The sequence below is a fragment of the Melampsora larici-populina genome (genome assembly GCF_000204055.1).
Source record: "Melampsora larici-populina 98AG31 unplaced genomic scaffold MELLAscaffold_37, whole genome shotgun sequence".
Taxonomy (NCBI): Eukaryota; Fungi; Basidiomycota; class Pucciniomycetes; order Pucciniales; family Melampsoraceae; genus Melampsora; species Melampsora laricis-populina.
In genome coordinates this window covers 279,828-294,362 of record NW_006768801.1, presented here as the reverse complement: position 1 = coordinate 294,362, position 14,535 = coordinate 279,828, and the positions used below count along the sequence as shown (strand labels likewise).

At 39.3% G+C, this 14,535-nt stretch overlaps 3 protein-coding genes across 3 annotated transcripts; 1 reads left to right on the top strand and 2 right to left on the bottom strand.

Moving 5' to 3' along the window:
• Positions 1 to 5,741: 5,741 nt before the first annotated feature.
• MELLADRAFT_38203 (uncharacterized protein) lies at positions 5,742 to 6,570 on the bottom strand (the record flags this gene model as incomplete). The annotated part of the gene is made up of 4 exons (XM_007413469.1): positions 5,742 to 5,849; positions 5,935 to 6,038; positions 6,125 to 6,295; positions 6,360 to 6,570. 4 exons carry the CDS (start codon positions 6,568 to 6,570, stop codon positions 5,742 to 5,744), a joined length of 594 nt encoding a protein of 197 aa, XP_007413531.1.
• Positions 6,571 to 7,452: 882 nt separating this feature from the next.
• MELLADRAFT_117398 (uncharacterized protein) lies at positions 7,453 to 9,184 on the bottom strand (the record flags this gene model as incomplete). The annotated part of the gene is made up of 7 exons (XM_007413468.1): positions 7,453 to 7,893; positions 7,967 to 8,192; positions 8,276 to 8,347; positions 8,422 to 8,429; positions 8,515 to 8,577; positions 8,681 to 8,744; positions 8,853 to 9,184. 7 exons carry the CDS (start codon positions 8,943 to 8,945, stop codon positions 7,796 to 7,798), a joined length of 624 nt encoding a protein of 207 aa, XP_007413530.1.
• Positions 9,185 to 9,915: 731 nt separating this feature from the next.
• Positions 9,916 to 12,445, top strand: MELLADRAFT_78634 (uncharacterized protein; the record flags this gene model as incomplete). The annotated part of the gene is made up of 3 exons (XM_007413587.1): positions 9,916 to 11,237; positions 11,313 to 11,876; positions 11,997 to 12,445. The coding sequence occupies 3 exons, from the start codon at positions 9,916 to 9,918 to the stop codon at positions 12,040 to 12,042; spliced, it is 1,932 nt and encodes a 643-aa protein (XP_007413649.1).
• Between the last annotated feature and the right edge of the window lie 2,090 nt (positions 12,446 to 14,535).

Below are 14,535 nucleotides of genomic sequence, written 5' to 3'. Positions count from 1 at the left end.
GTGAGAGTTATTGAAAATCAATTAATTAACGTTTGAGAGTGAGAGATACAGAAAAAAAAAAAAAAAAAATCATATTGGGGGGATCTGCGGGCTTCAAGCCACACAGAAACCTTGTGATACCAGAGAGTATGGGTCCTAGCGAGCTCGGGGGCTCTCCGATACCCCAAGGTTGGGTAGGCTAGGACATAGCTCTCCGGTACCTTCTCAGGCACTTTACGTAGTGTCGGGCAAGGAGTAGACCGGGTTTTTAGACCACTCAGGGCCTCTTACGTAGGCCCCGAGGGTCCCCGGTACACCTCCAGGCTCGAGACACCCCCCCCACATTATTCTCAACTTAAGATAGCCTTAAGCTAAGGATAACATAAGGCTGAGAAACCGGAAAACAATGTATTATAATTATTAAGCTTAAGGATATGTACAGCTGTTCTAAGAATTCGTGTCATGGTCGATTTTTTTTTTTTTTGTTTCTTTGACACCTCCATTCAAATTACTGCCCATACAGACGCTGTATACTAGGTCGTGTATAACATATCTTAAGCTAGGTCAGTAGTTCCCCCCCAACTACCAACCCATCCGGTTCACCGGAGACACCTACTCACTCACCGATTAGCCTGATTGATTCTTCAGGTAGCCCAATTTCCCTTCTCTCCATCACTCATCACCTCTCTTCTGACTCATCTAAAACCACCTTCCAGAGATGCCACGTCCAGGTAAATACGATGTTGGTATTAAGGTGTTGGCGGTTCAATATCTGCGAGCCGGAAGGACGATTGACGCTGTACGACGTCTATTGAAGTCGTCCGTCAGCCCACGCACCATTTCGCGATGGCACGCTTTATACCGACGCACGTACTCCGTGGTTCGCAACCCTGCCGATTATGCCAAACTGGGTAGGAACACAAGGTTGACAGATGAAGATCGAGACTTTGTGATTGAGCTACTCGAAGGCAATCCCAGTCTCTACCTGGACGAGTATCGAAATGTGGTGTATCGACGAACTGGAAGTTGGCTCTGCCTAGCCACAGTAGCAAACGATCTCAAGAAGCGGCTCAACGTGTCTGTCAAGAAGACTCGTACTGTGCATCCAAGCCAATGCCCTTTAAAGCGAGCTAGGTATCTACACGCGGTGGGAGGACTTACCCCGGACATGCTCGTCTTTCTAGGTGAGCTGATGAAAATTTTATTTTATTTATGATTTGTTTTGTCTTCATGAGACCGGCCAAATGCTAACAAACAGTAACACGCTTTTTCATTTAGACGAATGCTCCATTCAAGAGAGATACCTCAGACGGGAACATGGCCGAGCGGTCCGCGGGCAGCGTACCTCACGTGTGCCTTGGAGCCGCAGTGGGAAACGGTTTTTGGTCCTACCTGCGATCTTCAGGGGTGGTGTTTTAACCTTGGACTGCCAAGAAGGAGGGTATGATCGCCGCACTTTTGAGGGATTTCTCAAGCATCGCCTTGTGAGTTTGATTAGGAGGTGGTTTCATATGGGAGATGTACTGATCTGTTTTATATGTATGCAGTTTCCTGTGATGAATGCTTATCCACAAGCAAATTCAGTCTTGGTCATGGACAACTGTCGAATCCATCATGGTGGTCGTATAGCTGAACTAGCTGCCGAGAAAGGGATTCGATTGATCTACCTGCCACCCTATTCACCTGATTTAAACCCGATTGAAAAAGCATTCAGTGTTCTCAAATCTTACTTCCGAAGAACTCAAAGCCTTCAGCAAACCCCCGCGGGAGAGAAAATTGACTTGATCTTGGATACCACTTGGGATGTATTCACAGGGGCTCTAATGCACCAACTATATGCGGTGTGTGGGTATTGGGTTTGAATAGTTGATGAATTTTGAAGGTGAGTTCCTTCTGTATTTATCAAAAGGCAAGTTGCTCATCAAGGCCTGTCTGTCTCTGAATCTTAGCAAATGTTTCGACTTACCGATGTGTCGACTTACCGATGTTTCGACTTAATACCAATGTTTCGACTTACCTGTGGCGAGTACATGGTTGGAAGTGGTTTTAGTTGTCTATCTTGAGCTATAGTGATATCTCAGACGTATCTCTTGTTACGCCTTGTTGGAAAGGTTTTAGTTATCAAATTGTTGTTTGTGTAGTGAGGGTTATATTTAGTTACGCCTTCAAGTCCAAATCCGGTTGTCTTCTTAGAGGCACCTTGGATGGATTTTTTTTTGTCCCTCTTGTCTCTTTGTGTGTTGTCCTGGTATCCTGCAATCAAAACATTTTGATCGCAACTATTCATAGACTTGTCTGATCATGAAAGTCTCCAAAACAGATCTTTAACTCTCATCAATATATCAGCAGTCAATAGTGACCTCCATCACTTTAAAGTCTGGCAATCTGGACTTTAAAGTATGACTTGTATTCGGTCTTATACAAGTCATACTTTAAGTGTTGGTTGCTCGGCTGTTTGGGTCAGACCTTTATGAGCCTGAAAGGTTTTCTGGTTGCTTGGCTGTTTGGGTCACTCCTTTAACCGATATGAATGGGTAAAGAGCAAAACAGGGGATATTTTTTATTTCTCATAAAATGAAGAAAAACAAGTCATTGGTTCACATCATCGGTTCACAAGTTTAAAGAAACTGAGATCAAGTTCAAGTGAACTAAAAACAAAAGCGCTTTGCCTCGAAGGCAGTTGAAGAAACAGTAAGAAAAAAAAAGGAACATTTGGTGGGATTTTTTATCGCTCCAACATAACTTGCTTTAGATTTTTGAATAAAGACAATCGAGAGACAGAGATAATCAAATAGACTTAAGATGGTCAAGGAATTTCGGGACAGCTTTCCAAATGTCCTCAGCATGAGCGAAAGGCACTCCCATGCTGTGAAAGTTGGCGATGGTGTAAGTACCACGGTCCAACAAACGACGAACGTCGTCTATGCCTTCATTAGCCAAAACCTCTCGAGTTTTGGTCATATTGGGTTGTATACCAGCAAAAAGTAAGAAAGTCTCAAAGTCGGGAATCGGAACGGACGGAGAAGGCAAACGAAGTGGTTCTGCTGGAGGATCCCCAGCGGCGCCTCCACCAGAATACCCAGGCAAAGGCATAGCTGTGTTTGGGACGGGTGGCATTCCGGGGAACGGAATAGGCTGGCCAGTTGGTGGAAACGCGTGGTGTCCATAATAGTTGTTGTGAACTATGGTCGCGCCAGGTGAAGTCGTATTCGCCGAAATGTCGGCGCCAGGACGGTACAACCCAAGGAGGAGGTTTTTTTCACGCTCATAATCCGCGACGTTGACCCAGGTAAACCCAGGACGAGACATAGGGGGGTTGACAGTGTCAACACCAGGAACTTCATCGGCCTGTGAATGACAAAAATCAGTGGTAGTTGGAGAATGAAGAATCTGAATGAATGACTGACCCAATCATTGGCCCACGTGCGTAAGCGTGCCGTGTTCAAAATAAGGATCTGACTTGGGTCCTTCGGATTCGGCACAGAGGTGATGTTTTCGCCTTTTTTGAAATCTTTTGAGAAGTGTTCCATCAAGATTTGGAGTTTGCGTTCTCCTGGGGTGAGGATGTCCGACTGCCAGAAAGACATGTCAGTCCACTTGAAAGGCATAGGCAGAGCAAAATGAACACAAAAAGACATGAAAGAAAAAACTCACTCCTTCGGATCTGACAGACTCGTCACCATCAGAGCTCTCAGAATCGTCTGGGTGTTCTGGGGGTTCGGCGGTGTTTTTCAAAGATCGAAGTGCATTAGCGGTAACCTTGGGGTTTTCATGCATGATCTTGAAACCCATCTTGGCCGTGTCAGGAGCAGCCATCGCGGCATTCATGAAATCGAAGAAAGAAGTCCCTTCGACGATTTCAAACTTATTGTTACCCTTCGGACGTCCAGCTCCGGTGATAGAAGCCTGAATTTTGAGACTGGAGTCCATCCACGCACGCTGGAGAGCATCTGAGACACCTGGGAGTTGTTTGTTGCAAGACATGAAGAGCTCTCTTTTGAAAACGACAAAGGGACAATGGCGAGGACGGAAAATGAACTGATGGCCGAGTTTTGGGTTGTAGTTGATGTACTTAGGGGCATTGCTCTTGGGCTTGCTGGGTCTGCGTCCTCCAGAGCGTCGCTTCTGTTTCTTCGGTTCAGGAGATTCAGGAACAACCAGTTGCCAGAGATTGAAAGAGACCTGAAAGGCTCGCTCAGGGATCGATTCCGCCGGTTGGTTGAGAATATCATCAGCGGGTATGATATTATCAAAACAATCGACAGGCAATTCTGGTAGGTTGTATGAAACACATGATTAGCAACAGGTAATCCAAGGCTTGGACTGGCATCAAGGACATACCTGGAGCCGGGTTGTGGTTCATATCATCATCTAGGCGACTGCTCGCAGTGAAACTACGCTTTACAGGAGTAACTGACGAGGTAGAGTAGAACGAAGTAGCGGATGCAGGATGATGGAACGTTGGAGAGGTTTGAAACATGGGACTGATGTGAGGATTCATCGAAGAGCCAGAAGAAGACTGGGACGAGGTGAAAGCAGGGAAAGTCGGACCGCTAGCCAATTCGAGACCAGCCGGGGTACGGGTCAATTGAGGGGTCATTGCAGGAGTAATCAAGTCAGTCGGGTCAATCGGGTTAGCCATGTCACCCTTTGAAGGTGACATGGAGGGCAAATAAGACGGAGGTGGTGGGTGAGGCAGGTAATGAGGCGGTAAGTTTGACAACGCTTCCATTTGATTGAGGAAACCCAAAGTGTTACTACAAAAGGTCCTGAGGTTAATGACTATATCTGAAATGTAATGAGACTGACATGCTTACCGACTTGAGGCCACCGTGTCCGCTCCAGAAATCATAGCTTGATAACTGCGAGTGCGAGTACGTGGCGAGGATCGTAAGTTATCAAATCGGCCGTCGGACGGCCTGCAAATGAACCAAAGACAGGAAATCGATGAAGTCAGTGAGACTGATAACCAAAAAAAGAGAAATCTGAGACTCGAACATAGAGAATTTTCTGATTGGCATTTTCTGGGAATTAAACAGACTGATGTCGTCCAAAAACGTGAGGAGTTGGTCCAACGAGATCGAAAGGTAGACCACCATTTATGCCCAATCGCCACCCGATCAAGTTGTGGTTGCTAGAAAAATTTGCCGCAGTCGTATAGTGATGTTGAGTCTTGAAAGGTCTCAGAGCCAAACACCATTGATTCCGACCGGTGATGGAAGACAAGTGAGGTGTTGAGTGAATGCAATTAAGGTGATGCTGAGGGAAAGTGTTGGGTGAGTGAATGGTGCGACCAGGATAGAAGCCCTGTCATCTGCCAGGTCTTCACGTAGGAGGACCTAGCTTAAGATATGTGATACACGACCTAGTATACAGCGCCTGTATGGGCAGTCATTTGAATGGAGGTGTCAAAGAAACAAAAAAAACAAATTCGACCATGACACGAATTCTTAGAACAGCTGTAATTTATAAACACGAGAGCTTGTACACCTATGACTTACCTATAGTAGTAGAGATGGAATGTGTTTTAATGTTGTTGGTTTTTTTTTTGGCTTGAAGCTCATTATTTGAAACATGACACTTTGGTACAACCTATCTTTCATCAAGTCAAATTCTTTCATTTTTCCAAACTCTTCCATGCTAAAGTCTAATTAATCAAAATGATAATCAGTTTAATAAAGTCAAGGATTTTACAATTTACAAAAATCGAGAGTATAATAATACAATTTGATTAACCCAAAACGATTGATCGATCCTTAAACTCAAGTTTTCTGACCACGTAGATGAGCTGTACTTAAACATTGTTGTACAACATTTAATAAATGAGCATTCTCTAAAGCTGCTGCTACTCTTTCCTTATCATTCAATTGCTAAAAAGAAGCAAAAGAAAAAAGTCATCAAAACATCAGAAATTGGTGATCGTTGAGTGATGGGTGAAAATAAAATCCGATTTACTTTGTTGACTGAATTCTCAGATTGATGTGTACCTTCTTTAATCTTAATATCTACTTTAAACCGATCAGGCAAAGCTCTAAGCAGTCGAACTCTAAGTGTCAAGCCTGCGAAAGAAAAAATCAATGAAAAGAAATCCTTCAAGTCATCAACTTGATGAAAAAGAGAGATCGGTTGTAAGATAGATACGAACCAATCAGAGTAGCCATTGAACAATGGGGGATAGTAGGAGTAAATCGAACCATCACATGAGGGTTATCGTCTTCGTCCTCTGGATAAGTTACTTCGATTTGCTCACTTGAGACTACTGATAAGTCTTCCAAAGTGAGTGGATGTTCAGGGTCTGTGATAGACCTGATCAAGTCTAATTTAAATCAGTCAACTTCAGCATAGATCCTAGTATGATAAAAGAAGATGTGTAAACTAACCAAAGATCTCATTAGAATCGATCGGTTGAAGTTCTTCTTGATTCACTTTTTCTTTTGATTTCGAACTCAAGATTGAAGTATTGATGGAACCAGATTCAATGCTATCTTTTAATGAGATTTCATCAAACTTGATGATCTTTTGGTTTTTTGAATTCGATTGAAAGTTTGTTGAATTTGATTTGATTTTAATCGTTGGATTGGCGTTATCCATTTTGGTTGAAAAGGTTTTTTTAGAAGTGAAGAAAATGAAACAACTTGCTTGGTCTTCAAACTGGTCAATCCAAAAAAACCTTGACACATCCAAAATATCTGAACAGCCCTGGTGGTCCGAGTGACCGGCGGCCGGGCGGGGTGGTCGATCTGACAGTGTAAATTCATCATCTGGCAAGAAGTCGTGCAAGAAATCCCAGTGCAGCAAATGCAACTCCATTGCCTGGCTCATCAAAATCTTGTATTGACAAACAAAGGATCAATTCTTTTCGAACGGGTCTAAAATCTTCTAGCTACCTCAACCTCCTGCCAAACTTACCAAACTCTCATCCTCATCCTATCAATCCAGTTTTTCAATTAAACCCTCATGATCTCTGATCATATGCGTGTCCAAATCTTCATAACCTCAACACGAAACTCTAAGATCTCTTATTCAAGAATCTAATTATCACTCTATAACCACCAACTGATTAGTCTCCCAATAACGTCTGACCCCAGCGCAGTTTTGCACCAAAACGCGCTGCGCTGGTACATAAAGTGGACTTTTGTGCTGCGAAGTATCTCGGTCAAAATCGGCAAATCCTCTGCGCTGCGTATCAAAACGCAGTGCAGGGATGATAATTTTGGCGGAGAAACCAGTTGGCTTCAGCAAGAAACTGGGCTGCGGTTGTGGTTTTGGGCATTGGATGAAATGCGGCCGAGCCATTTTGGTGCTCATTGCTGAAGATGGCGCAGTGAATTTTTGGTGAATCCCGATGCCCAATGCGCTAGTGATGATCACCAGGGCACTGAACTGCGCCAGATCTACCAAAATACATACCTTCCTTTGAGAATTACAAACTTTGTCAATCATACCATAGCAATAAGATATTCTCACTTGACTAAAAGACGATTGATAAAGATCCTATGTATTTGAAAGAAACCAATCTTTTGAATTACACTAATATATATATATAAAAGGTAAAAATCCTTATGCAATGCTAGAGGTATAAAAAAAATGAAATTTTTAAAAGTAAGAAAATGATTGATATTATCAAAATCATAAAAAATAAATAAATAAAAATGAGAGAATGTAAGAAGGAAAAAAAAAGGTTAGAAAATTCGAATGATAAAAAAAGAAAATCCAAAGTAGTCAAACAAAAAGGAAAATGAATAAGTAAGATGATTTATGTATACCAGTTTTTGATCATCTCAAACTTGATTTATTCACATCAAATTAAACCAAATCAAATATATGTATTGTATAAAAACATGGTAAAGCAAAGAATAGAACTGAACATAAGAGTACTAGATGTGTAGGTTTTCAATGTGGTACTTGAAGAAGCTAAAAAATCCACAAAAAGAAAAAACATCAGACTATATTGACGACCAGACGGAAAAGACATGAAAAAGCTTACCAGAAGTGATAGTTGAATCATTAAGACGACTAGAATCACTAATAGGTTGAGTATAAGTATTCGAAACACTAAAGTTGCTAACCAAATCACCATTCTTCACACCAGTAAGGTTACCCGTAACATTACCCACACTAAGAGGATCACTAATGTTCACAGAATTGGTAGGAGAATAAGTTGTAGAATTGTCCGTACTAGAAGTATTAGAAACGATGGTGTCGTTGAGATTCTAATGTAAATAAAACCCAAATGAAAAATGAGCGTTTAATGAAATGAATCCTTCTGGTAAGAGGATGCTTGAGTGTGACCTACAGATTGACTAGCTTTGGCACAGGTGTCGTTGGCGAATTTGATTGACAATTCAAGGTTAACTTCATCGCATTGCTGAAAAAAAGATTCGTAAGATGGGTTCTATTAACTACAAGTTTTACACAAAAAAGAAGAATCGAAGAACTTACTCTGTGGTCTTTTCAAGTCAAACCAAGTGAAAAATTGTATAATTATCAAAATATAATCTATTAGTTTAATTACAGTTTGACTATTAGACTTACAACAAGCGAGTACTTCTTTTCGAAAGACTGGATCAGTACATGAGCATGAAGAGTCAGAAGGATCTATAAAAATTTCCAAACCAAAGCTTATCAGACCAGATTACAATTTTCTGATGACCAAGATTTAAATTCAAATAAATATCAGAAAATTTTGTTAGAAGCTCACCGCTACATCTTGTTCTTGAAGCTACCTGAAGTGAACAGGTCACAGCACACGTTGGAATAGTAGTCTACGAAATCCAAAGCAATAAAGAAAAGATTTCTTAGTATCCATTCAAGATGATTTATGTGAGTTGAGAAGTCTCTGAAAAGCAAAAGAAGTTAAAGAAGATACTCACGATGTTGCCATTGACAATTGGATCACGAGAGATGAATTGAAGTTGAGCGAAAGTTACGGTGGGAAAGAAAACCAAGATATGAAGAGAATGCATCTTGAGTTATAAGTTATTTGATGTCTTTGAAGTAAAGAGAGACGTGTTTAAAATCAGATTTAAAGGGATAAAGGTTAATTGAGGAATAAGTTGAAGTTGAAAGTTCAAAGCAAGGGATCAATCCAAAATCAAGATTTTTAAAGTACAGAGAGATGTATGAGGATGTATAACGAGGGGAAATCTTTTAAGAAACGTGTTTTTGTGTAAATACAAAAAATATCAAATGACGTAAAGAATTGTACTCAGACGATGCTGACATGGTGATGTCAACTTTCTCACACTATGATGTCATCTTGCACCACAAAACACACAACTTCATTTGATTAAAAATCCCAAGTCTGAATCGAATCAAAATCAATTCAATATATCACATGAAGAGAGAATTGTTTTGAGGATTTATGTGTACAATCGTAGTTTTTGTGGAATGATTCAAGGAAAGATTTTCTCAAACTTGTACGCTATGGCATCTTAGATTAGCTTGAAGCAAAAGGTGATACTCATAGCCCGGTGAGGTGATAAATTTTACAAAGATAAGTAGAAGCAAGGGAGAAGAGATGAGCTGGTTTAGTTATGCAGACTGAAAGATCTAAGATGGATTTCTGGAATTTGATTGAGAGAAAACAAGAAAAGGTTGATTTGATAGTTCTGCATGTTCATGATGAGAAAAATTGTAGATATCATGATGAGGATGGTTTGATTTGGAAAATGTTTGATTGGCAAGATGCAAGAGAAAGTCAAAGGACAACATCACAGAATGAAAGATTTCAAATCACAGTCTTGTTTGCATCCAGTTCATGAACACTTCATCCTTGCAGTTTGATTGAGACTGGACATGGGATGGAAGGACTGATGGAACTTGAAAGTGTGGATCGGATCGGATAATAAAATAAAACTAAATTAAATAAAAAATAAAAATCATAATAGTCTTCTTCATCAACATCATCATCATCAAGAACCACCAAACGAGACGATGAACACTTTACCAAGTTCACCAACACCAACACCATCACCATTAAACTATAAAACATATACATCAAAACAACAACAACATCAACTCAAATCAAACTCAAACCATCATTCATCTTCTTCACTTTCAACTATCAATTCATCATCAAAAGATCTCAATCAAAGACCTTCAAGTCTAACTTCATTACCTATCATACATCATCAATTCTTAGATCATTCATCATCATCATCATCATCACCTCATCTAAATTCAATTCGTCAATCAAACCATCATCAACATTCAAGATCCATCAATTCGATCAACAGTAACACCTCATCACCTATCAACTCAAGACCGACCACCCCAGCTCTGTTTCATCAAGCTACTTCATCTTCATCTAGTTCTTCTAAATTCTCATCACTCCCACCGTCTCACACACAAGTTCCATTCAGATCAGGATTCCAACCCAAAGGAGTTTATCGAAACCGTACTGATCTTTTGGTTTCATTTAGAAAAGGTAAAGAAGAAATCAAACGATTAGAAGAAAGTAGGTTACAGAAAAGGTTAGAAAGATTAATCGATTTACATTTCCCGAACCCATCTACTTCAACTTCCAATTCAACTTCAAAAGACGATCATCATACCACAGCAACACCACTTTTGAATTCATTTACAAGTCTTACAAATCATTATCTTTCAGGTTTGATCGAAAGTACATCAACTATCAGATCCAAAGAACAAACCATAGTAAGATGGCAAGAAGATTCAGAAATCAAACGATGTACGATTTGTAATTCACAATTCAGTGTAAGAGTACGAAAACATCATTGTAGGTTATGTGGAAAAGTGATCTGTTTCTTACCGATTGATGAACCGATTCATGGAGCTGGAGAAGAAGAAAAACAAACTCGAAAAGAAAGGTGTTCAAGTTTTATTAGATTCGAATGGGATAGTGAAGAATTAATCAAGTCTAGAATCATGACCAATGAATCGAATTCGGGTCAAGAGAAATCATGGAACTTAAACCAAGATCAACATTATCAAGGAAGAATCATTGAATTGAATGACGAAGAGATCGGGATGAGTGCAGATGATCGACAAAGCGTCTTTGATATGATTCATAAAAAACCAGATCCGAATTCGGTTCCACAACAGAATCCGTTGATCTCTAAACCTAAAGGTGTAAGAGTCTGTCGAGAATGTTTAACGATCGTCTTGAGAAGACAATCGATGACTTATCCTATCGATCTTCCAGAGTACTTGAAACTTTATTCGATCCTCAAACAATTACAAGATGAAATCGAACGTAGTTTACCTGAGTTTCAAGAAATGATGATCAATTCAAAGTCAGTCCATCAGATCCCATTCAAATTCCCTCAAATCACTTCTCTCATTCATTAATCTTTATTTTTGAAAAATAGGAATCCCACTTCGAATCTAAACCCAAGTAAACCATTACCACCACTTCAATTAATGAACATGAGAAAAAGACTTTTACGAAACCTACAATCCTACGATTCGACCTCCAAAAGGTTATCCCACCTAACCCATCCTTCAAACTCGAACCATTCTCAAAACACATCAGAAGAAAGGTTAAAGAAAGCTATCATCACTCGTTCTGCATTCTTCTTACGTGATCATATGGGATTAATCAGAAGTATTGGAGGATTCGATGTGATTGAATTACCCAAGAGTTCTTCTACTGGTTCGACTAAACATGATAAGCCTTTTTCGGTTAGGTCTAAAGCTTTGATTCCAGCTGAAAGAATCGAATCTAACACAATTTCAAAAGAGAATGAAATCTTACCTTTTAATTCGAATTCCAATTCGATTCAAACTAGTCTAAGTAATCAAACTAATCAAGACTTTAATCAATTAAATGTACTTTTAGAACAAGAAAGATTGGTTGAAGGATACCTAGAAGAAGCTAATTCAAGAAGACAATTAGAAGATTCAGTAAGTTTAAAGATCAGTTTAGATGAATTGTAAGTCTTGTTTTCTTTTTGGAAAGATAAACACTACTTGAAGATTGTTTCAGATCACTGAGTTCCTTTTCCTTTTGTTCTATTTGGTATTTGTTCTTTTGTGGTTTGACTTTTGATTAGACGTGAAGAAATTAAAGTCTTGAAAGATAAACTGAAGAACCATTAAAAAAACCAAAAAACTATTCGATTTGATTTGTAAAATAATATAAAACCCCCTAGAAACCATCACAAATTCTTAAACAGTTTTACATATGTACATACGTAGATTTTGGATGATCATCAAAGATGTTTTTTCAAAGTTGAATACACCTTCATCTAACTACAAAATCGTCTGTGTTTTCTTTCCTTTTGCAACCAATCAATTACTTGTTAAGCCCATGTATATGTGTGTGGTATATAATCCTTTTTGGTTTCTATATTCTCTATCTTATATTCTTATTTTTGATTAATCTTTTCATGGACTTCATCTGATTTTTCTTTCTTTTTTTGATCAATTCTTTCTTTTTGATCAATTCTTTCTTTTTGATCAATTCTTTTCTTTTGATTGAAATTCAATTCTATTTCTTTCGAAAACCCTTTCAAAAGAAAATCTGATCCTCTGTGTGTGTATTTGAAATCAGATCCAATTTGACTTTTTTTTACAAGATCCAAAGTACCAATCAACTCATGGTTTCCAATCTTACGTTTGAAAAAAAAATCTGTCTGCAATTCAATCATTCCAAAAAAAACAAACACTTTTTACCTTCTCATGAGTAATGGTCAACTTACTAACACATGGACTAGAAGAACCCCTCAAAACCTCTCCAAAAAAACACAAAACAACACATCTTCAACTTTCTTAATTCTATTGGCAACGCAGCAACAGTTACTGTACTAGTACCGGTATAGTACAGTACAGTATCTGTTTTTGCCAGTACAGTACCTGGCAGTATCGTACCTAGGAGCCAGGTACTTTACTACAGGTCATGAAATTTTATTTTTTTAGTCGAGGTATTACTTTTGCTAAAAAGCTTGGCCCGATCGAGAAAAAATAAAACAGAATCAGACCCAGATTTCGCCGCAGCAGTCACAACGCAGCAGAGAGAAAGATTTTGGGGGTGCTGTTGGCTCTGGTGCGAGCTCCCAGTCATATCCTTCAAATCCCTGTCCCTGTTGATTACTTTGTTTTCATCACTAAACTCAACTCAGTCGCTCGCTGCTTCTCACATCCTGGAAACGTGTTTATCAATCGTGGCCAACCCATTGCTGATCTGTAGGAAAAAGGTACACTTTTTTTACTTCAATTCCTCCCATTTGTCTCCTCAGTGCAATTAATTGAACTTACTGATGATCCCCAATATCATTTCTAGGTATCCTTCTACAATGCATACCACCATACTTTCCCAAGTTGAACCCTATCAATTTTGGATTCAATGTGTCAAAGTTTGTTGTCTCGAGATCACAAGTTTTAGTTACGAGGCCAAATCCAGTCGAACGGAATTTTGTATCATCATTGTGGTTTTCAGATATTTGAAGGGGAGCTCGTTTGTTTGTATTAGATGAATTGTAGTTAGAGAAGATTGTCATCGTATAAAAATTAGAAACAAGGAATTATAGATAAGATTGGCGTGAAACTGAAATCGTTTCAATCTTCTTCAAAGGATCACAAGCAAAGCGATCGATTTTGATCTTGTTTGTGAAATCAGTCTCTAGATTACACAAGAGAGCTGAGATTTTTCACAATCTTTTCTGTAGGAGCATAGGAAGGTTGATTGGTTTTGACCGAGCAAAATCAATCGATTCTTGGATGTGGAATGTCTTCAAAAAAATGAGATCGTTGTTAATCTTGACTTCAAACCCGATGAGATCTTAGGTTTTATTTCATAAGAGATTTGAGATTGTTCTCAAGTTGCGATCATAGGATTGCCTTGTAGGAGAATCAATCAGGAATTGATTGGTTTTGATATTGGTCATAACCAGTCGATGTTTCTGATGATCTTGCTTACCTTGAAAAGTCACTCACATTTGAGATATCTTTCATGAGATATCCAATTGTTATTCAGCATAGCTTGGCACCGGACAAGTTGAGGATATTAGGATACATCTCATTCAACTTGGCTTTTCTCTCACATTAGCACAGCAGTTGTGAGCTCCGTAAAAACTTCATCATCATTTCTTTTTTTGATTTGTTAACAAATGCTTGTTATGATCAATCCAACAATTCAAAACCTTCTTGAAAGAGTGTGGGAAGAAAGAGCTGGTGAGGTGATGGTGAGACAAAGCTAGGCAAGAAGATCACGGATATCAGACTGTGTTGTGAGGATGGTCATCTGAATCGAACAATACAAAAAGTTTGTTAGAAAGCACACCAATAGATAATAAAGAAGAGATATATTTTAATGTAACTTGTAAAGTGACTTACCAAGAGTTTGACAACGTCATCTTGCAAGAGTGTGCAAAGAAAGAGGTCAAGGTGATGGGGAACTAGAGCCTAGAGATGGGTGATGGACCAGCGGAATGGTAGGGAGGTCGCACCAGAGCCGACAGGACCAGACAGCACCCCCAAAATCCTTCTCTCTGCTGCGTTGTGACTGCTGCGGCAAAATCTGGGTCTGATTCTGTTTTATTTTTTCTCGATCAGACCAAGCTTTTTAGCAAAAGTAATACTTACCGGGTATAG